The following is a 22,174-nucleotide window of genomic DNA, read 5'->3' as shown; positions in this document are numbered from 1 at the left end:
CCTTTTCTAGTTCCTTTTAGGTGTAAAGTTAGCTTGTTTATTGGGGATTTTTCTTATTTCCTGATGTAGGCCTATATTGCTATAAACTTCCTTCTTAGAAGCATTTTTGCTGTATCCCACAGATTTTGATACATTCTATTTCTGTTTTCATTTATCTCTAGGTATTTTTTATTTCTCCTTTGATTTCTTTGATGACCCATTGGTTGTTCAATAGCATGTTGTTTAATCTCCAGGTTTTGGGGGTTTTTTTCTCATTTTTTTTTTCTTGTGATTGATTTCTAGTTTCATACTATTATGATTGGAGAAGCTGCTTGATATGGTTTCATTCTTCTTGAACTTACTGAAACTTATTTTGTGACCTAACATGTAATCCATCCTGGAGAATGTTCCATGTGTTCTTGAAAAAAAATGTTAATTCTGCTGCTTTTGAATGGAATGTTCAATATATATCTATCAAGTCAATCTGGTCTAATGGGTCATTTAAGGAAAGTGTTTCCTTATTTCTTTTTCTGTCTAGATGATCTATCCATTGATGTAAGTGCAGTGTGAAAGTCCCCTACTGTTACTGTATTTCTTTCAATTTCTCTCTTTAAGTCCATTAATATTTGCTTTATATATCTTGCTACTCCTCTGTTGGATGCATATACATTTACAAACGTTATATCTTCTTACTGGATTGACGACTTTAGCATTATGCAATGCCCTTCTTTATCTTTTATCGCAGTCTTTGTTTTAAACTCTATTTTGTCTGATATGAATATAGCTACTGCAGATTTCTTTTCATTTCCATTTGCATGGATTATCTTATTCCATTCCTTCACTTTTAGTATGTGTCTGTCCTTTCTTCTGAAGTGAGCCTCTTGTAGGCAACATACAGGTGAATCTTGTTTTTATATTCATTCAAGCACTCTATGTCTTTTGATTGGCAAATTTAGTCTATTTACATTTAAAATAATTATTGATAGGCATGTACTTATTGCCATTTTGTTCATTGTTTTCTGTATGTTTGTGTAGTTCCTCTAACATCCTTTCTTCTCCTCTTTCTCTCTTTCCTTGTGTTTGGTAGTTTTCTTTAGTGTTATGCTTAGATTCCTTTGTCATTTCTTTTGTGTATTTACTGTTTTTTCCTTGCTATTACTGTGAGGTACACATATAAAATTCTAAGTAAGTAGTTGCCTTTTTAAGTTGCTAGCAACTGCAATTTGAACACATTCTAAAGCTTTATCTCTTTATCCACCCCCCCAACACACACTTAATACTTTTTTTTCCCACTGTGACAAGATAATGGTTTATTACTGAAAGAAAAATGGCCTTCCAAATCCCAACACACTTAATACTTTTGATGACACATTTTACATCTTATTTTATGCATCCCTTAACTAATTATTGTAAATTTAGTTAATTTTCCCACTTTTGTCTTTTAACCCTCATTTTTTTTTTGTATATGATTGATCCACTACCTTTATTTTATATTTACCTTTTCCAGTGAGAATTTTATTTTGGTATGTTTTCTTATTATTAATTAATGCCATTTCTTGTCAGCCTAAAGAAGTCTCTTTAATATTTCTTATAGGGTTCATTTAGTGGTGATGAACTCCTTTAGCTTTTGTTTATCTGGGAAACTTAACTTTTCCTTCCATTCTGAATGATAACATTGCTAGGTAGAGAATTCTTGGATGGGAGTTTTCTCCTTTCAGCACTTTGAATGTCATGCCATTCTCCCTTCTGTCCTGTAAAGTTTGTGCTGAAAAGTCTGCTGATAGCCTTATGGGATTCCCTTGTATGAAACAAGTTGTTTTTCTCTTGCTGCTTTTAGAATTCTCTCTTTACCCTTAATTTTTACCATTTTAATTATAATGTGTCTTTTGGTATGAGTTCCTTTGTATTTCCCTTATTTGAAACTCTCTGGATTTCCTGGGCCTGGTTGTCTGTTTCCTTCTCCAGATTAGGGAAGTGTTTCAGCCACCATTTCTTCAAATAAGTTTTTGGGCCCTTTCTCTCTCTCTTCTCCTTCTGGGTTTCCTATAATGCAAATATCAATATTAATCTTCTTGATGTTGTCCCAAAGGTCCCTTAAGGTATCTTCACTTTTTAAAATTCTTTTTTCATTTTGCTGCCCTACCTGGGTGAGTGTCATTGTTTTGTCTTCCAGCTCACTGATTCATTCTTCTACCTCATCCAGTCTACTGTTGAACCCTTCCAGTTTATTTTTCAGTTCACTTATAACTTCTTTTTGGTACTTTCTTGTATTTTCTCTCTCTTTGTTGAAGTTCTCACTGTGTTCATCCTATCTTCCCCTGAGTTCAGTAAGCATCTTTATGACCATAACTTTGAGCTCGTTATCAAATATTATCTTCATCTCATTATCTTCATCTCATTTAGATCTTTTTTTGAAGTTTGTCTCGTCCTTTTGATTGGAACATACTCCTCTTTTTCCTCATTTTGCCTAATTCTCTGTGTTTCTATGTAGTAGGTAAATTAGCTATCTCTCCCAGTCTAGAAGGAGTGGCCTTACTGAGGAGACGTCCTGTGGGGCTTAGACACAGTCTTTCTTTGCCAAGAGAGCCGGGTGCTCAAGGGATGCCCCTGTGTGGGCTTTGTGCACCTTCTTGTTGTGGCAGAGCCACACTGCTACAGCACACTGGTGGGCAGGGCTAGCCCTGGCCTGGCTTTAAGGTCTAGCTGAGGCGCAGGGGTAGGTGTGGCTCTCAGCAGGGTGTGCCCACTGGTGGTAACAGGTCAGGAGAATTCAACAATGGCACCTACCAGTGCCAGCATTAGAAAGGTAGCCTGAGATAAAAAAAAAAGCCTCCTGCCAGTGTCTTAGTCTCTGTGGAGCATCTGAACTGGCTCCTGCCTCTCTGGCAAATGCTTCAGATGCTTTAAGATTAGTAAGTGGGTACCCTCTCCACTCCACTAATGGCCTCTCCATTAGTAAGTGGGCTTTTCAATCTGGTATTTTTGCAATGGTTTTCATGTCGAGTGCATTGTTTGGGAGCCCTTTATGAGCAGGTTTTCTGTTTCCTACAGTTCAACAGTTTTCTTGGACATATTCCCTGTTGAGCCAAGTGTACTGTCCTTTTACCCTTTGTTGTAGAGGCTCTGTTCATCCAGTTTTCAGGTCCCTTTCTTATGGAATTATTCCATATATAGTTGTAGATTTGTTGGGTTCATGGGAAAAATGAGTTTAGGATATTCCTACACTGCTATCTTGAACCCTCCCAAATTTCAGATTATGCAATCTTGACAAGAATACCACAGTAAACCTTTGCATCATTAACAAAGTGAAAACCCAACTGCACCAGTAAACATTTATAAACCTGCACTTAAAAACACAATTTGTACTCTTCTGTTATTTTTTGGATGTTTAAAGTGCTGAAATATTTTAGAAAGAAAGTTACCAGCATTAAATTTTGAAACAGAAGTAATAAGGAGAAGAAAAGAAATTGTCAAAAATAATTACAAAGAATATAAGGAGAGTCATAAATAAGCAATAATAAAAGTTTAATAGAATTGGAGATGAGGAGAATATTTTCAACCAGAAAGGATCTGAGATGAATTCATTGATAAAGCAGACTTTCAACTGACCTTGAAGGATGGCCAGGATTTCAATTAAAAATATGGGTAAAGGTACTCCACATAAAGAAGGCAGCATAAGAACAATGGCAGAAATGGGAGATTGTGTTCAATGGGAGGTGACACAATTACCTTAGTGTACAGCACATGCCTATACTAATGGTAATGACAGAAATGGCCTGGGACTTCCCTGGAGGTGCAGTGGTTAAGAATCCACCTGCCAATGCAGGGGACATGGGTTTGAGCCCTGGTGCGTGAAGATCCCACGTGCCGCAGAGCAACTAAGCCCAAGTACCCCAACTACTGAGCCTGCGCTCTAGAGCCTGCGAGACACAACTACTGAAGCCTACATGCCACAACTACTGAGCCTGTGTGCCTAGAACCCATGCTCCACAACAAAAGAAGCCACCACAATGAGAAGCCTGCACACCGCAATGAACAGTAGCCCCCGCTCACTGCAACTAGGGAAAACCCGCACGCAGCAACGAAGACCCAACCCAGTCAAAACTAAATAAATAAATAAATATTAAAAATAAAAAGGAAAAAAAAAAAAGAAATGGCCTTGACATCTACGCTAGAGCCATACTTTTGAGGAGCTGAAAGGCCATGTAAAATCGATGGACTTCATTTGAAAAGCCATGAGACCTCATTGACCAACAAACCAGAGCTTTTACAACAATACATAGCTCAGATGAGAGGAAAGAAAAACAAATGCTTCTGTGTGGTTTATTTCAGTGCATTGTGGTGCTGGTGTTTTTCTTGTTTTGTTTTTCCAACAACTCTACTGTTATATTGCTGTTCTTAATTTAAGGATTCTTATTTTAGGTTTAATGAAGTTAAAAATTTCAAAGCCTTGGTTTGATAATACGAAAACAAAATTAAAATGTTAAAGTTTTTCATGAAAGTATTAGCAGCTTTCCCAACACCATTGCATCTACAATTTGACAATGAAGAAAGTATGACAAATATGAATATTATATTTTCATATACATATAAAATATGATAAAATAAAGCTTGGAGAGAGCTGAGTTAACTGTTGAGAATAAACCAGAGAGCTTGAAAGGGTCCAATGGCAAAAGATATAAGAAGAAAGCAGGAGAAAGGGAGGAAGGAGACCCAGTAGATGTGCTGGGATCACAGGAACTGGTACACATTGTTTTTAAGGGAAGGATTTATAAACAACAAAATACACAATGGCAACACTCAGAAATGTTAGCTGATTTTATATACATTTGAGATCAGATTAATTTATATTACATATAAACTATGCTGTATGAAACCTACACATGTGAAAAGATTAGAAGGAGAAAACAAGGTAAAGATCCAAAATTAAAGAAATAAATAGAAGACAAAAAAAGGAAAGAAATATGGTCAAATTGCCCATTCTACACACAGAAAGGTGAAAACAGATACAGGTTAGTATTATTCCCAATCTGCAAATTAAGGAGACAGGAAATTTAGCTTCATTCCTTCAAAGGAAATAAAATACTCATAATAAACATGAATTACTGTATCTTTTTCATATTTTTTAACATTAAAAAGTTTCCTGTAGCCTTGATTAATTATAAAATATCTTTCTCTTTCATTAAGTTTTATAAAATTTCCTCTGATTTGCCTTTCTTATGTGAATATATTAGAACATTTAATTATTTCCATGACTTCTCTGGCATTTTTATTATTCCCTATATCATATAATGCTCCTGAATAATAAGTTTCCTTTCTTCCTTGAATGGGATAGAGGGGAAGTAGGAAAAGGACAGTAAAATTGAATTTCACATCTTTCATACTAATTCACCCATTTTTTTTAAAACCCCAGACTTAATGTATTCAACACAAATGGCAATATGAAACATAAAATAATGTAGCACAACATTTAAGCTGTTTATGAAAACAAATTATTATTGCATAGACCACAGCAATTAATACCAATTTTGTCAAGGGACACAACCTATACATAAAAGTTATTTTATGCATGGTTTACAAATTGCTTATAGGTCTACATTTTGGTTGCATGCTTGTAGCTCAGACAAATTTATCATCTTTGGATTTTTTTTCCACACAACACTGTTATATTTTCTATTTTGTAGGTGCATCTAAATTATTATAAGAAAGCAGAGTCTAAAAATTGAATATGGGAAGATGAGAGCTAAGAGTGTCTTCATAAGTAGTCCCATGTTGTTCATAATGTATAAGATTTTCTCCTATCAAATATCAATAGGAATACATTTTGAAGATAAAATGTATTTCCTCAATATTTTTACACAATAGTGATATCATAAGTTAAATGGCCAATAAAATTTGAATTCTTCAAGGAAATAAAAATGATGGGTGTGGAGAATCACTCAAAATTTTGCCACAAATTTTTAGTGCTCCTCTGTTTCAGGGGAGACAATTAACATGAAATTACTTGTATCTTATGTGCATTTTACTGTAATAAATTGTCTATAATTTCCAATTGTAACATTTTTCATTTGCAACCAAAAAAACTAACTCAATGTACTTGTGGAATACTAAACAAAAATAAAAAATAACAGAGATGATTGGAAACTAGACGACTGCCAGTTTGAAAATTATAGTGTAGAGTCAACATTTCCCCTTTTTTATTCCTGCAGATCATCCCAAAACATAGAGAATGAGAAACAATTATGCAAATGTCCTATTTATTGAAAATGGTAAACAGTGAACTCTTAGACCTCCAGGTCAAAAGAATGGTTCCAAAATCAGATTTCAAAAAGAACTAACAAACACAGCTTTCACTAAGGCTAGGGGCCATGCCTTTTTATACTGTAGACATGATGCAATAGTTTCAGGTAGAAGCATCTATGGAAGTGGTTTGGTTCCAAAAAGCAGAAAAAGTGAGGCTAAATGAGGAACTATATAGAGAAGACATATGTGTAGAAAGTAGTCTATATCTGTGAAAACAAACAGAGAAGTAAAGTCTTTCATTGTGGGGGGAGAAAAAAAAAGAACAAACAACAAAACCCACATTTTCTAACTCCCTTAGCTAGACCAAGAAAAACTCACTTTGTTCAGTGATACAAAAGAAAAACTGGACCAGCACAGGATCTATATAAAGATGCTATGAGAGAGAAAGAGAGAAAACCAATTACACATAAAGAATCACATACTAAAAACATACTGCCATAAAAGAAGTGAAAAATTGTGACCAAACATTTCACCGTGAATTTTTTAAATGTAATGCATTGCAATTACCTTTTTGAAGCAATTATGTACTGCAGAAATACAGGGTGTCAAGGTGAGGTTGGTAAGACAAGAACAAGAAATGCATTGTAAGCTTCCAGGGCTCAACCAAATGTTACAACACAAAAAAGTAAAAGCAACATAAAAATGAAGGAGAAATTTGAAATAATACAGGGGAAGAGAGAGTACTGAAAGCACAAGAAAGTAGCAAGGATTGAAATGATAAATACAAGCTAAGTAAATGGATATTGATAAAGAATCAAAAAGAATTAGAGAGAAATTGTAGAGCGTATTACAGACAAAAATAAATCCAACATACATGTAAAAGGAATCCCTGAAAAAGAAAACCATAATAATAAGAAAGAGCAAACATTTAAAGATATGAGTCAAGAAATTGTTCCTGAAATAAAAGAATATTGAATCTACATCTTGGGGAAAAGACCCCCCCCAAAAGAAAGGAAAATAAAAACAAAAAAGTAACCACATCCCTGGGCAACACGGTCCTGAACAGTCAGCACAAGGATAACACTCTAGTGTAGTGAAGTCACTAGACTTCACATATAAATGAAGAATCCTTCAGTCTGCCAGGCAAATAAGAATTCCCTAAATTCTACAATGCTAGAAGAAAGAAGAGCAACATAGTCCTCGGTCAAACTGCACTTCAAGTATAAGACAAGAGACAAACACTTTGGAAGATGCAAGATTTCAGAAACATTGCTTTTCCTCAGGAATCTACTAGAGGTGACTTTCATCCAAGAGTTGGTTAAAAAACAATAACAAACTTGACAACAATGTAAGCTCCTGTTGGAAGCAAATCCTCCCCAAGTGAACACTGGAAGCTTCAGCGGATTATAGCTCCAGACAGCTTGACCACAACCTCTGGAGATACCCTGATCCAGAACCTCCCAGCTAAGCTGCTCCTAGATTCCTCGGTCATAGACACTGTGATAGCATCATTGTCTGAAGGTGCTAAAGTTTAAGGTAACTTGCTATGTAACAATAGAGAACCAAAACAAGGCTTAAGAAGTATTGAATTTGAAGAGGCTGGAATGCTGGAGAATAGGGAGAAGATTTTTTAAAGAGAGTTGCTGATGTGCTGTGAGTCCCACCATCCTCCACAGGGAAGACTGAGGGATATCATCATCCTCAAGCAGAGGGACAAGGGTTTCTAGCAGAGCCTTTGGGACTGACAGGTGTTCTCTGGCTTTACAGGACACCAAGACTCATGCTAGACCCATGCTTGGAAATGACTAAAGGCAAGAGGCTGTGGTGCATTGCTGCTCTGAGGGCAGGAAGGTGGTGGCTCTATTGGGAATGGCTTGTGTGCCCCGAGTTTGTCATGACAGAAGAAAAACGAATGATTTTACAGACAGATGTAGGCCAGGTGTGAGAAAGGGCCAGAAGGGAGATATCTGAGTGACTTTGATCAAAAGAGACACATGAAGAAGCTGTAGAAATTAATATTAAGACTCTATATGGGGTGGACCACCACAGCTAGGAGCTTAGAGGAGGAAACGTTTGTCTCATTAAGGAACTGCAGGTGAGACACCCCCAGGGAATGAGGGGATTTCCACAGAGCCCAGAAACATGCTCCAAGAAAAAGAGCCAGCACTTCATATGTGACATGGCCAGGAGAAGATAAGAACCCCACCTCTTTTCTGTGGGAGAGGAAACCGTAGCTGGAACCCTGGAAGTTAAAGGCAAGAGGCAAGGTGAGAAAACCAGGCAAGCAGCTGAGCACAGCACCCCTCCCACACCAAGGCTGAAGCCCTGGGGGAGGGAGAAGCTTTAACACTAGGAAGCTTCAGAGTTTTGACTATGACATGAAACTGTAATTAATTAATGAACAGGTCCCTGTGTTCCGCCCTTTAACGTAATGCTTCAATGATTAAAATGAAATTTGTTATTTAAAATTAATGAAAATAACAGTATATCATACCACAGTAATGATATCATACAATTATCGGTACAAGGGAAATTCTACAGTTCTATAATAACTCAGACCTTCAAACCTTGGACTGCTACTGACTGGTACCAATACTAGGGTAGACAACATTAACTCAAGCCTCACTACTTAACTAAGAAATCAGTTTCCAGAACCAAACTGACATATAACCTAGCATACCATATTTGTTCTACCAAGTATGATCTCATACAGGCTGCCCTAAGAAATATAATTTTAAACCATTTTTTGAACAACTGATAAGCCTTGGCTGGAATTAAGCTAAAAATTAAGAACCTTCATGCATTTCGAGGAAAGTGTAACATACCATTAAATAAAGTTGGCTTTCATTTTTCTTTTTTTTAATCCCAACATCAGATATTCATTGATTCAAAAAAACTTCCGATTTTTTATTATAAAAATAAGTAAATAAAAACAAACAAATAAAGTTTGGCAACACTACCTCTGAATACGATACTCTTGATTACAGAGATGTAGTCTTCAGGCTCCTGCTCAGTTGAGATCTCCCATCCGCCTCCGGAGATATTTAATAATTTGTAAAGATGATCTGAACTCTTCATCCCACACAGCAGAGTAACCACACTTTCTGGCGAATGCAGTATGTTTTCTAGAAACTGACATTTCTTTGAAGATAGGTTTTGAAGCAGGCTATTTGATAATATCAAAAGTTTACACTTGTAAGAGTTTAAATTTAGCAATTCCAAATCCCGAAGAGAATAATTCTCCAAGCGATATAACAGGATTGCTTCCCTTTTCACAACATGTGAAAAAACTTCTCTCAAGTACAGAGCCCATTCTTCAGCATCTTCTTCATATATCATGATGATGTCTTTTGCATTTTCTGGAAAGGAGAAAATAATAAATTAATTTTCATATATTTGACATGCTAACAGCAGGTTATATTATTATTTTTCAAAGAATTAAATGTACTCTTTAGGGAATATATTAATTTGCTTATACCAGAGACCAATAATATAATTCATATTATCCCCATCAGAATCCTATGGGAGTAAAGTAATCCTTCAGATGCAACACAGAGTTCATGCTCTGTGCAAGGGTACACGGTACTCACTGCACAAATGTTAATCTAGGAAGCTCAATGGAAATAAATGAGAGGCCTTGAGATAGAATGGAAAGAATATTCTGTGGGATTAGGGATGCTGGGCTACTAGGCATGGCTCTGCCAGTAACCACAAAATTTTACCTAGATTATGGCACTTAATTCCTTTCAGCCATCGTTTCTTCACCAACTAAATGAAGGTTTAAAAAAAAAATAAGCCCTACCTAATGAATCAGATTATTCTGAGAAGAAATAAGACAATTTATATTAAAGGATTTTAAAATCCTTCTTCCAGGTAAAGATGGGTACATCAAGACAGATTACATAACTCCATGTCCAGAAAACCAACAAAATAAAAATTTTTTAAAAGAACAAAATTCAATAGCAAAAACCAAATTAAGGGGGTATTATCCCATGCCATAAACTAAAAAGTTGTTGTTGATGAAATAAATCGGAGGTTCTGGTGAGGCAGTACTAATCCTAAACCTATCTCCTACCCTAAACCAGCACTGATGAAAAAACTTTTAAACCACCAAAACCGCCAGGGTGGTCATGAATCTCTTCCCCAGCTGGAAACTGATCGGGGGTGTCTGCAGAAGCGGGAAAGGCTGAATCCTAAACAAGCCAAGGCTCAAGGCTGAGTCAGTAAAGCCAGTCAAATTGCACAGGAACTCAAGAGCATCCCTGGGCATTGGAGAGGGGCCTTGCAGACAAGGTCCCATTAGAGACTACAGTCCACCACCTCCAACTTGAGAGTCACACTCACAGATCTTCCTTCTCCTTCTCTTTTCTCTCAGGCCATAACAACTGACTAGAATGTAGATTTTGTCTCTCAAACTACAACTTGGAGGGAAAATAAAAAGTAGCAATTAGGGAGGGGAATTTAAGGAATAATTTACCCACACAATATTAAGCAAATAGAAAGCCTAGACTGAGCTAAGAGAATCATGAGCAAGATGAAAGGATTAGCAATACAAATTCATAGTTATTGAAAGAGACGATGACAACAAAATTAACAGTAATAATATGATCATCATAATAATGAAAGTAACACAGCATGAAAAGACTAGCAGAAATCATAAGCAGGGAAGAAAAACACAAGAAAAGTCCCTCACAGTATTAAAAAACCATTGATTAAATAAAACCAAAGTTTAAAGACATATTGATTTGATATTTTTAAAAGAATCATTTGAAAGGGTACAATAAATAGATAAAAAGACAAGTTGAGAGCCAAAGCAATACCATTGCCCAGATAAAAAATTAGAAAAAGCAATGACTAGATTAGACACAGATAATATTTTCATTTCTGGCCTCAAAGTAAAGCTTCATATTTTTATAGTAAACACAAAAAGAGAGAACAAAATTAAAGCAATTGGTGAAAAATCTGATATATATGGATAAGAGCCAAAAAAGGAAAAGATTCAATATAAAGATAATCCAAAAACCTGAAGTAGAAGAGAACAAAAGATGCATTAAAAGTTTTAAAATATAATTTTTAAAATCCTTAAAATATGGATGAAAAATGAACCAATTCTATGGAAAAAATGTTAGAGAAAACATCTTGATTAAATTTCACTTGGTTTAACAATTATTATAAAACCTCTTCATATATCTAGGAAAGAAAAGCAAGTCATTCAAGAGGAGAAAAATATTAGGTTGGTAGATTTTTTCAGAGCAATTTCAAAGGCATATTATAATAAATTATAAAACAGCTCTTACAAAAATAATTTTATAGTGTATTCATACTACAGAATATTGCACAGCAATAAAAAAGAATGAACTACTGCTACATGCAACATGGATGAATCCAAAGATGTAATGTTGACTGAAAGAAGAAAAAGTATATACTGAAGGATTGTATTTATAAAATGTTCAAAAATAGAAAAAAAAATTCATGGCAATACAGATCAGAATATTTGGGAGTGGGATTAATGAATGGAAGCAGATAAAAGGGAGCCTGCTGGGGTTCTGAAAATGTTCTATATCTTGATCTGAGTGGTTGTTACACAAAGTATACATATATAAAAATCTGTTCATCTGTATATCTTAGATTGTGCATGTAAATTATATGGCAATTAAAAGGTAAATTAAAATATCAAAAGAAAAAAGGAAGTTTCAGGATGGTAGCTATTCAGGAGGCATAGGGACTTATAATAGATGAATGGAGCATTTTGGGAGGGAGATCCAAAGAAAATAAAACAATCGTAAGATTGTATCATATATTTGAAAACTTGAGAAAAAATGCTAACAGAAGTTTGACAGTTCTGACTGGACATTTTGAAAAAACTTAAAGATAGGTACATTATAATCTTTTACATGTAAATTACAAAAGAAAGAAGAAAAATTAATTGCAGAAAAACAAAGCAAAGCAAAACAAAAAAGAAAGCAGGATCATTATATACTATTAGGATCAACAGTGTAAATGTGTACATTGTATGGACTGGATATTTATGTCCTCCCCCAAATTCCATATGTTGAAATCATAACCTCCAGTGTGATGGTATTAGGAGGTGGGCCAATGGGAGGTGATGAGGTCATGAAGGTGGAGCCCTCGTGAATGGAATTAGTGCCCCTATAAAAGACGCTCCAGAGAGCTCCCTTGCACTTCCTGCCACGTGAGGTCACAGAAAGAAGTCAGCCATCTGCAACCCAGAAGAGATACCTCACCAGAATTTGACCTGCTGGCACCGTGACCTCAGCTTCCAGAACTGTGAGAAATAAATATTTTATTGTTTAGGCCACCAAGTCTATGGTATCCTGTTAAAGCAGCCTAAATGAACTAAGACAATCATAATAATGTAAAATATGATTAATGACTTAACTACAAGTTGAGATTTAAATATACTGGAGAACAAGGAAAGAGTCTGATAGACTAATAGATTGAAATCCTTATCCAGCATATTACAGAAGACAATAGATAATAGAATTAGTAAATCAGGAAATAGTAGTATAAATGTATCTTTTAGAAACATGGACTAGAACAACAACAACAACAAAATTTGAAATAATGAAGGTTCTTAAGTTTCCCAGAGGGAATGGAATTGTGTTTGGGGAGGGGGAGAGCAGAGAACTGCTGATTTTCATTATAGGTGTTTTATCATTGTTCAATATGCCTGTGTAACTATAATCAAAATTTAAATAAAGAAAAAAAACCAGTCAGCAAATAGAAGAACCAAAGTAAGCAAAATGAAGATGTAAAAACTTTGGAAAAAAGAACACATGGTAAGTTGAATACATATACATATGGATCAAAGACTAAGTATCAAGGGGATTATGATGGCACTACAAAATGCAAATGTTAAAAATCTTGAGGAAATGAAAGTATCCATAGAATGGGAAAACTGAGTATTTGCGGAGGAGAAAGTATAAAGCACTAACACCATCTTTCATAGAATTCAGCTATTTAACACTGCCTAAATTTGAATAAAAAGTGACTCAATTCTTCTACTATTTTTTGTATCATCATTTTTCTTAAGCAATAATAAACTTGGAAAGTATTCCGAGTAAAAAAATTTTTATCTGAAAATGAATGTCCTTTGGTTTTACTTTATATTACTTTATTTTATTTAAAAAAGAGCACATAGAGTAATTCTCACTTTTAAATAATCCTGCCCATCTACTCAAAATACACCATAGTTCCATTGACTGTTAGCAACAGTTGTTTGTGAGAGATAAAATTTTGAGAGAGGTATGATTTCCTTTTTTCTTACTCTTCCATATAGCTTATATTTTTGTTGTAAAATTGTATTACTGTATAAAACAAAGTAACCATTCTTAAAAATTTAGTTTGTAAGGTATTATCATGAGTACAAAGAACAAAACACCAAAACTCTTACATTCCACACTTATCTTTCTCACTCTGGATATAGAGCATGTATTTTCTATACCACTGATGTAGTAATTAACGCCACAATGATTTTGAGAGCTTTTGCATTTTTATTGAATTATCTATATCTTTTCTCATGATATAAATAGTATCCCCAAGGAAGATGTTTCCTCTTTCAACTCACTGATTCCTACACAATGCCTAGGACAATTTTTGAACAGATATTCAACAAAAATTTAAAAATAGATTTACATATACAGAATGAGAAAAAATATCTGGCAGAAAACATATGGGAATCATACACAAGTTGTGTAGGAATCATCGGCATATTTCTGCTATTCTCTATGTAGTGTTTCACCTAGCCTCAATGATAAATAAATAGTTATTGAACAAACACAAACATAGTATCATAATGCAATATTTTTATGTTTGAGGAACAGCAGAGGAAGAGTTTTCCTTATATTACATATAGCCAGAGTAAGCTGCTGTTTAATTATAGAATAATTAGGGTAAATATAAAACTAATAATAAACTATTGAGTGCTTAAAATAAACTAGGACTCTTGCTGTTTTATACATATTATTTCACTTAATTCTCAAAATTTACCCTTTTAAGGTACTAATGTTACTCTTATTTTACAGATGGGAAAACTGAATCAGTACCGGGATTAGGACTCCAATGCAGGCAGTCTGACCCTACAGTCTGTACTTTTAACCTCTAACAGTAGAGGACACAATAACATTATCTAAAAGATTAAAATAGATTCTTTGCAGTGATATGAACTAGATTAGTCTCTATTAAGCAGCCTACGAGTTAAAATCAAGTATGCAAAGTATGTGAAAGCTCACTAGGACTCTGGTTTCCCATCAAGGAAAAAAGAGGAAATAAACCATATACTCCAAGAGTATCGTTGTCTATGAAGAACTCACAGAACTTCCTTCCTGACTCTGAAACCTAAATCAATAAAACTATACATTAGGCTACGAGGATGTGTTGAAGTACAGAATGAATACCGCCACATTACATGGTTGGATATCACACTACCATAGGAAGACAACCACAGGAAATCAATTCTAAAGACAATCATAACCCATCTTTCAAAACTTCCCAAGAAAATTAGACAGGAAGTCTCTCGCAATACTCTATGGCCATTTTTTCTTGTGCTGAAATTGTGCCTTCCTTTAAAATTTATATTTGACTTGTACTTAGTAAACTCCTGTTTGACAGTTTTCAGAAACTAAGACTAGCATTAAATGTTAGCCCTTTCTTTTCTATGGATTAAATGATCTCAGGTTTTTACTCTTTAATTTTCTCAAATATTATTTATTGAGATGTTCCATGTACCAGGTATGTTCCTAAGCATTTAACATGCATTACTTCATTTAATATTCATAAAACTGTACGGAGTTGGCCTTGTTATTTTTATTTTACTGATGATCACATTGATTAACTTGTCACGGTTATGAAGATAGTAATTGGTCTTTATGTTAACCTTCCAATCTTGTTGTATGAAACCATGTTGAGTCAAAACACAAAAAGTTAATAAAGGGGCCTTATTCTAGAAAATAGCTTGTCCTTGAGTAACATTTACATTGTAGACTCAACAGTAGTTCTCTATGATTTCTCAAGAGGAGCCTACTGGCCTTGCAATGCACTTGTTTTATACACTTGAACTAAATCAAACCTAAATCATTATTCTACTTGTTTAAGGAGGGTTACTGTCATTAATGTTGGCCAGATTTTACAGGCTGTGAAATGAAACAATAAAGGATGAACCTGAAATACAGAAGCACAAAATGTTCATTCCTGGAAAGCGTCATCAAGATAAAGGGAAATTGCTATTGAAGATGCCATTAAGGTCTGCAAATAAATTATTTAAAATGTAAATCTCAAGTCTAGCAACATAAAGGACAGCTTATACTACAATGGTAGGAGCAAAATAGGTCTAACTACTATAAAGTGTTCTTTCAGATTCCATAATGATGCCTTATTTATTTATCTTACAAAATACTGAACAAGTCTCCAAGCTTGAAGAAAATGTGTATTAATAATTGATATCAATAATTGTTTTTGTTATGAGAATAAATTATACTACATATTGCCAAAAGAATGAGACTGGCCATAAATCCAAATCCTTCCTATTATACATGCACAGCTCGAAATGGCAGATTTTCTTCTTTTTGAATAAGATCCCACCTCTTACCCATGTTTGTGCATAATGGAGAAAAATGGCATGATGCACGTTTTCAACATTGTATTTTTCTAACTGGTAACCAAAGTGCAGAAAAAACAAAATTACAAAGAAATGAGTTATAGCCATAATGGAGTCAGTAGTGATAACATGAACATTAATCTTGATCTAATCACACACAAATATATATCATTACTCAAATTATATAGTAAGTATAACTGAATTGGTCTTATACTCTAATTTGTACTCTAACTAGTACAACAGGGGAACAAAACTGAGGATTTTCCAAAGGTATTAAGGTAGCAAAATACACTATAACTCATATTTCTCCTCCAGAAAAGTTGATTAATTTCACTTATTCATAGTGGCAAAAAGTACCAGGTGTTTTCTGTATATTTCCGTGTAGCAGATACTGCTGATACACAACCCACATCTTCCTGGCCCACTAGCTTCACCTTGATGCTCAGCTCTTAAGCACACTGACCACTTCCAACCTCTGCTCTGCTGCCTGAGGACTTTCTCTGGAGCTGAGGGAGCTTCCTCAGCCCGTGTGCCTGCCTGGCAGCTCAGAAGTGCTGGGGATTTAGTGCACGGAGGGCTGGGAGGCAACCCTCAGTCAATGAGGGATGGAAGTCAAGGTGTAAACAGGTCAGCTTCCCCATCCTTCAGTGGGACAGTTCTGAGGTTTGTTCTACACAGTAATTAGAGGATTCCCAGTGGTATTGAATTATAACTGCTCATCATATTATTCTGCTTATTAATATACACAGTATCGGCTTTTCTCCCTTTCTTGTCTCACATTCCCAATTCTCTCACTAGTGCTTCATGGACTCATCTTTAAATAAATTGCTTGTACTCATGTCCATTTCTTAGGGTCTTCTTCAGGGGAAATCTCTATAAACATATATGTTAATTAACTTAGTTCTTCTTTTCAAATACAGGAAGGTACCGACACATTTTAAGATTACACTTTTCAGCTATGGTGAAGAACAACGACCAGCAAAAATTATTTTTATACAAATGCAGACCTTCCCCTTTCTTTTTCCTTTTAAGATGCAAATAAATGCTTCTATGCTTCACAGAACAACCTTGAAAGAGAATTTTTTCTTCTTTTCTGTAAAGAAAGCATGGTGTTAATTGTTACAGGATTATTTTGCAAAGACCTCCTACCCCTTCATATATAAACTACAGATGTTCAGCTCTCACCTCTATCACTTTTTATCACTAATACAAATTGTTAATAGTTCATTTAAAGAATTAAAAACATAAAAGATACTAGATCTGTAAGGAGGTTTTAATATGTTTCAAACTTACTTAGTTCAAATTTATGGAATTCTATTTCTGCAGTGTCCATACCCTCTCCCTCCTTTTATTGCCATTACTCTATAGATTACTGAATTGGACAACACTAACCATAAGACAGCCTATTATTTGATATTCCTCTAAGAAAAGAATACTGTGATCAAATAAACTATGATATATTACAAATTTTAAGATGAATTCTGATTTCAGAGAATTTGACTAGCCTGAAACAAAAAAACATTATCAGAATCAATTAAATATGGGAGTAGTATCATCTCACACAGTATCTTAGGCGCTTCTCATTTCTCCAATTCACACTCAAGAATGATCTCCTGGGACTTCCCTGGTGGCTCAGTGGTTAGGAATCCACCTGCCAATGCAGGGGACACGGGTTCAAGCCCTGGTCTGGGAGGATCCCACATGCTGCAGAACAACTAGGCCCGTGAGCCACAACTACTGAGCCTGCGCTCTGGAGCCCGCGAGCCACGACTGTTGAGGCCTGCATGCCACAACTACTGAAGCCTGCACGCCTAGAGCCCGTGCTCCGCAACAAGAGGAGCCACCGCAATGAGAGGCCCGCACACCGCAGTGAAGAGTGGGCCCCTCTCACCGCAACTGGAGAAAGCCCGCATGCAGCAACGAAGACCCAACGCAGCCAAAAATAAATAAATTTATTTTAAAAATATTAAAAAAAAAAGAATGATCTCCTTAGGACCTGAATATTTTTTGTGATCTCTCCAGACTGATTTCTTCCCTATGGATTACATCACCCAGGCTCCCAGGCTCCCATGCCCACTCCAATGGAAAGCACCATCAGAACACCAGAAGGTGAAAGAAAGGAATGATAGGGTTATTTATCGGTCCTGTCACTCACTCCCCCATTCTAATTTTAGCAGTGGCCGTTTTCTTTTGTGGCTCTTCCGTGGCCTTTCTTCCGTGGTTCCAGTTTTCATGCATCTCTAGCAACCATCTTTCCTCCACTTCCCTCACTGGCAGAGTAAAGGACTCCTGCTTATTCTTCAAATGCTTCACTATCCCTCTTTGGGTTCTTCAGCCCTGCACATCTTAATAAAAAATCACTTTATTAAATTTTTTCAGTTAAAAATCTTTGATGGTGGCACTGTTTCTTGCTGGGATCCTAATAAATACAGGTACTAGGAGTGACCACAGGAAACAGACTCTATAAGATGGATTTTGGAATTGGGTTGCTCTCATAGTTGTGGAGAACACAAGCAAGCCCTCATCAAGGGAAAATAGTACACTGGCAATTTATGGCATGCAGAAGCACCATAATGGCATAATGGTATAATTGGATGGAGTGTCAATGGAGGGGAAAGTTTTAGGAGACTGAGTGTCTGTGGTGGCAATAGGGATTACAGATATGGAGGGGGTTGGTATTTGGTTTCTCTGTCCTAGAGAGCATGCAATCATACAAAGACAGAGCTACAATTCCAGTAGCAGGCAAAACCCCCCAAATGTCCCTGGATCTTTTTTAACCAAGTGAACCTGTACTCCTTGTAAAAACAAATAAACAAAAACAAGATAAAATTAAAAGTTTTCAGGAACTTCACTTGAGGCAATTGCCTTACAAGCTATGTCAACTTTTCTCAGTAACCATGCCAGCATCCCTCACTGATTGCCTTTAATATCAATAACTAAAGTTAGATCCCATAAGTGAAAGGAATATTCTAGAGAAACTATTTCAAACACAGAAATTATTACAGGGCCTTGCCAATATATATCAGCATAAGTCTGGAAAGTATGTACGGAATGGATTTTAAGAGTTATTAGACCAAGGAGGGCAAAACAGAGGATTGAAGCCAACTGAACTCATCAATATGGTTATATTCATACAGCAGTCAGAATGTAATGTGTTATCTCCAGTACCTGAGTGGCATTAACAGTCGATAGAATGTATAATTAAAGCTTGGACTCTGTAATGGCCTACAATCAATGTGATTACAATGCTAGAACTTGCCTACCATAATGGTGAAAAGAGGTCAAGCAGGCAAATTTTTTCTGTAAAGGGCTAGATAATAAATACTTTAGGCTTTGTGGGCCACATAGGATATCTTCACTTTCTTTCTTTGTCCCTCTTTTTTTTTTTTTTTCTTTCTTTCTTTCTCTTTCTTTCTTTCTTTCTTTCTTTTCTTCCTTCCTTCCTTCCTTCCTTTTCTTCTTTCACCTATTCTCTCTTTCTTTCTCCCTCTCTTCCTTTCTTCCTTCCTTCCTTCTTTTCTTCATTCTTTTTCTTCTCCTCCTCTTCTTTTTCTTTTCTTATAACTCTTTAAAATGTAAAAACTATTCTTAGCTTACAGGCTGTACACAAATATGCCACCAGCTGGATTCTGCTTGTTGGCTATAGTTTGCTGACCCTTGCTCTAGAGTATTCTGACATTCCCTTCACTAAGCATTAAGAAATTCAATCACAAGAAGCTCTGTACTGTCTGTCCTCTGTAGCCTGGAGACAATGATGAGAACTGGACCTCCAAATTGAACTCTTTGATGTCAGTGGGGGAATAATGAAGTCTGGATTGGCAGAGAATAAATGGCAGCACTTCATTATTACAGGCAATTTAAGTAATCAAAGTGTTTTTCACTGCAGGGATCTGTTATGGTAACTAATTGATCTGAGGGTCCCTAGGAATGAAATATCTGCATAGCCTATGAAGGTTCGATTTCACTTTTATAAACAAAACAATTCTAGGTTTGAGTGCAGAAACTGACTTAAGTTGCAATAGTGGAGATTCACAGCCTCCTATCTGGTTTATAGACTCAGAGCCCTTTAACTTAGGGAAGACCAAGTCCCTTTGAGAAAGGATTCTTCTTCTTCTGTGCTGCTAAACATGTATACAACAAATCTTTTCCCAAGCATTCCCCAGAGACTTGCAGCCATGTATACTACCATTTTCGTGGACCCAAAATGCCCAATGGCACGTTGGTAAAAGGGAGTTTATGGAAGTCAGGTGTAATGATAAATAACTTCTTGCCTTGGGGGTGTATCTAATCATTGTTCCAGTGGGCCCACAGAGATATCCTGTGGGTTTTTAAAGCCCGGAATGTATGTGGCAATACATATACATAGCAAATGGCAGAATCCTTCCTTGCAGAGAATGAGGATATTTTGGGAGGAAGGGAGAAAATATGTCTCTGGAACTGTTCAACCCCAAAATAGTAAACTAAACCAAATACTACGTGCCTTGGGTCTGAAAATATATTGGCACTAGTCCAAAGTGAATGGTTGCTGCATTACAACGCTGGAACCCATGGTCGTCCCTGGAAGAGAATGGTGAAAGGAAAGTCTCCCAGGTGGCAGAACTTTGGGCAGTATCTCTAACTGTCCACTTGCTTTGAAGAAAAGGCCTGAACTATGGATCTACTTTGAGTAAAAGAAGAAAGAGTAGAAAAGAATATGCTCATTTTATTAACCCTAATTAGGTTACTAATTAAGAAAATATACCTTGGAAACATGAGACTACAAGTTACTTTTTTTTCCATGCAGTGATATCCTTATATTCTTTGTGGCTTATACAAAAGCAAGTTAGATATACACCACATTAGCCAATGCAAATTTTATCAATAATAAAGACAATATACGGTTTCCCCTCTGCTTTATTCTTTTGTCTTATTTTTTCAGTTGTGTAATAACTTAAGCATTGAAGAAGGATATTTATTGTTCCATCCCCACCTCCATCCTCAATACAAGTCCCTGACGTTTTTTACTGAAAAGTGGCTTTGTCACCCATGCTAAGCAGCCCAGCCCCCAAGCGCAGAAATTGTTTTTAACCATACAGTCTAGTTGTGTTTTATCAACAGGATGCCACAAAGATCAGTGACAAAACCAGACTGAACTGGCTAGACTCAATATAGTGGGCAAAGCAGGCTGAAAGTCACTGCTTTCCTAGCCTTGATTTATCTCTGTGTTTCCATACCAACCCCTGAGAGCTAAAGGACACTTTCCCTGATTTACCTCTGTGTTTGTTTCAAAAGTACCTGGTGTTTGGCAGAGATGTTTTGCAGCTGTACTTTGAGAGATATATGCTTTGAGAGATACACAGTGGTCAACCGCCTGGAACAAGCTCTGACTTGACCACAGGACCGTGCCTGCGCAGGTGGAACCTGAAGGTGTCTGAAAGTTACCTTTGCTTCATTACCATGCTACAATCTCTGCCCAAAGGAGGGATTTGTGCTCTGCCAGGCACAATGGATGCCGTGTTTACACACGGAAGTAACTTGGAAGCCGGTGCGTGCCCAGCGGCCCCCAGCTACCCCCAGGAAATCTCCGCCCCTTTTCTAAAGCCCTGATGACCTGTCTGCCTCCCACCCCTTAAAAGTACCCGACTCCCCTCCCCTCTCTCTAAAGGGGAGAAGGTGCCTTTAGAGGATGAGCTCCCCTTCTCCATTCCCATTCAAGCCATTGAATAAAAGCTTGTCTTGCTCGCACCAAACTCAGTTTCGTTATCGGCAGCTGGAGCCCGAGCAGGAAAGAATTCGCTGACCCAAGCCAGAGGGGCTTCAATGCAGCTACAGGGGAGCCTCGCATCTAATCAGGTAACAGCACTTGATTGTAAATGTGCCACATTTCAAAGTAACATACACTGAAATTCCATTCAATTGTAATAATATACAAAGTGCATCCACATGAATATTACGATGTGTTTTTTGCTATTCATAGTGTTACAGTTTTAAGAAAAGTATTTTAACTCAATTTAAGTCAAAAACAAAATTTTAAACTTGAGAAGACACAAGTTAGAAAGTTTGAGAGAGTTGCCCAAGGTCACACCAATGGTAGGTCACAGAGGCGGCCTTAAATTCACATCATCTACTGCCAACTCTGGTTTGGGTATCAAAGCACACTGCAGGCAATGTTATTGAGAAAATGAAATAAAACTGCAGTCCTTTCCTTGGGCTTTTCAGTGGACAGAAGCACATGATCAGTTCATCAGATTAAAAAGAGAATTGACTTCAGTTTCACTGGCAAATCTAATTTTGCTGTCCTAGTTCTGAGCAGGAGAAAACTGTGTTGGCATTCCCTTATTTCTTTGTCTCCCTCAC

At 36.3% G+C, this 22,174-nt stretch overlaps 1 protein-coding gene across 6 annotated transcripts in view; it reads right to left on the bottom strand.

Moving 5' to 3' along the window:
• The window catches only part of BANK1 (B cell scaffold protein with ankyrin repeats 1), a 325,608-nt gene that overhangs the window by 273,195 nt on the left and 30,239 nt on the right, over nucleotides 1–22,174 (bottom strand). For all 6 annotated transcript variants that reach the window (XR_005019889.1, XM_036851937.1, XM_036851932.1 and 3 more), the window contains exon 2: nucleotides 9,183–9,581. Coding sequence is in view for 5 of the 6 variants with exons in the window: in XM_036851932.1 (XP_036707827.1) it covers nucleotides 9,183–9,581 (399 nt within the window). In the remaining variant the exon portion in view is untranslated. The remainder of the gene's footprint in view (nucleotides 1–9,182; nucleotides 9,582–22,174) is intronic.

This window comes from Balaenoptera musculus, chromosome 5 (assembly GCF_009873245.2).
Source record: "Balaenoptera musculus isolate JJ_BM4_2016_0621 chromosome 5, mBalMus1.pri.v3, whole genome shotgun sequence".
NCBI lineage: Eukaryota > Metazoa > Chordata > Mammalia > Artiodactyla > Balaenopteridae > Balaenoptera > Balaenoptera musculus.
Note: the sequence above shows the minus strand (reverse complement) of the source record. Positions and strands in the feature narration are given on the sequence as shown.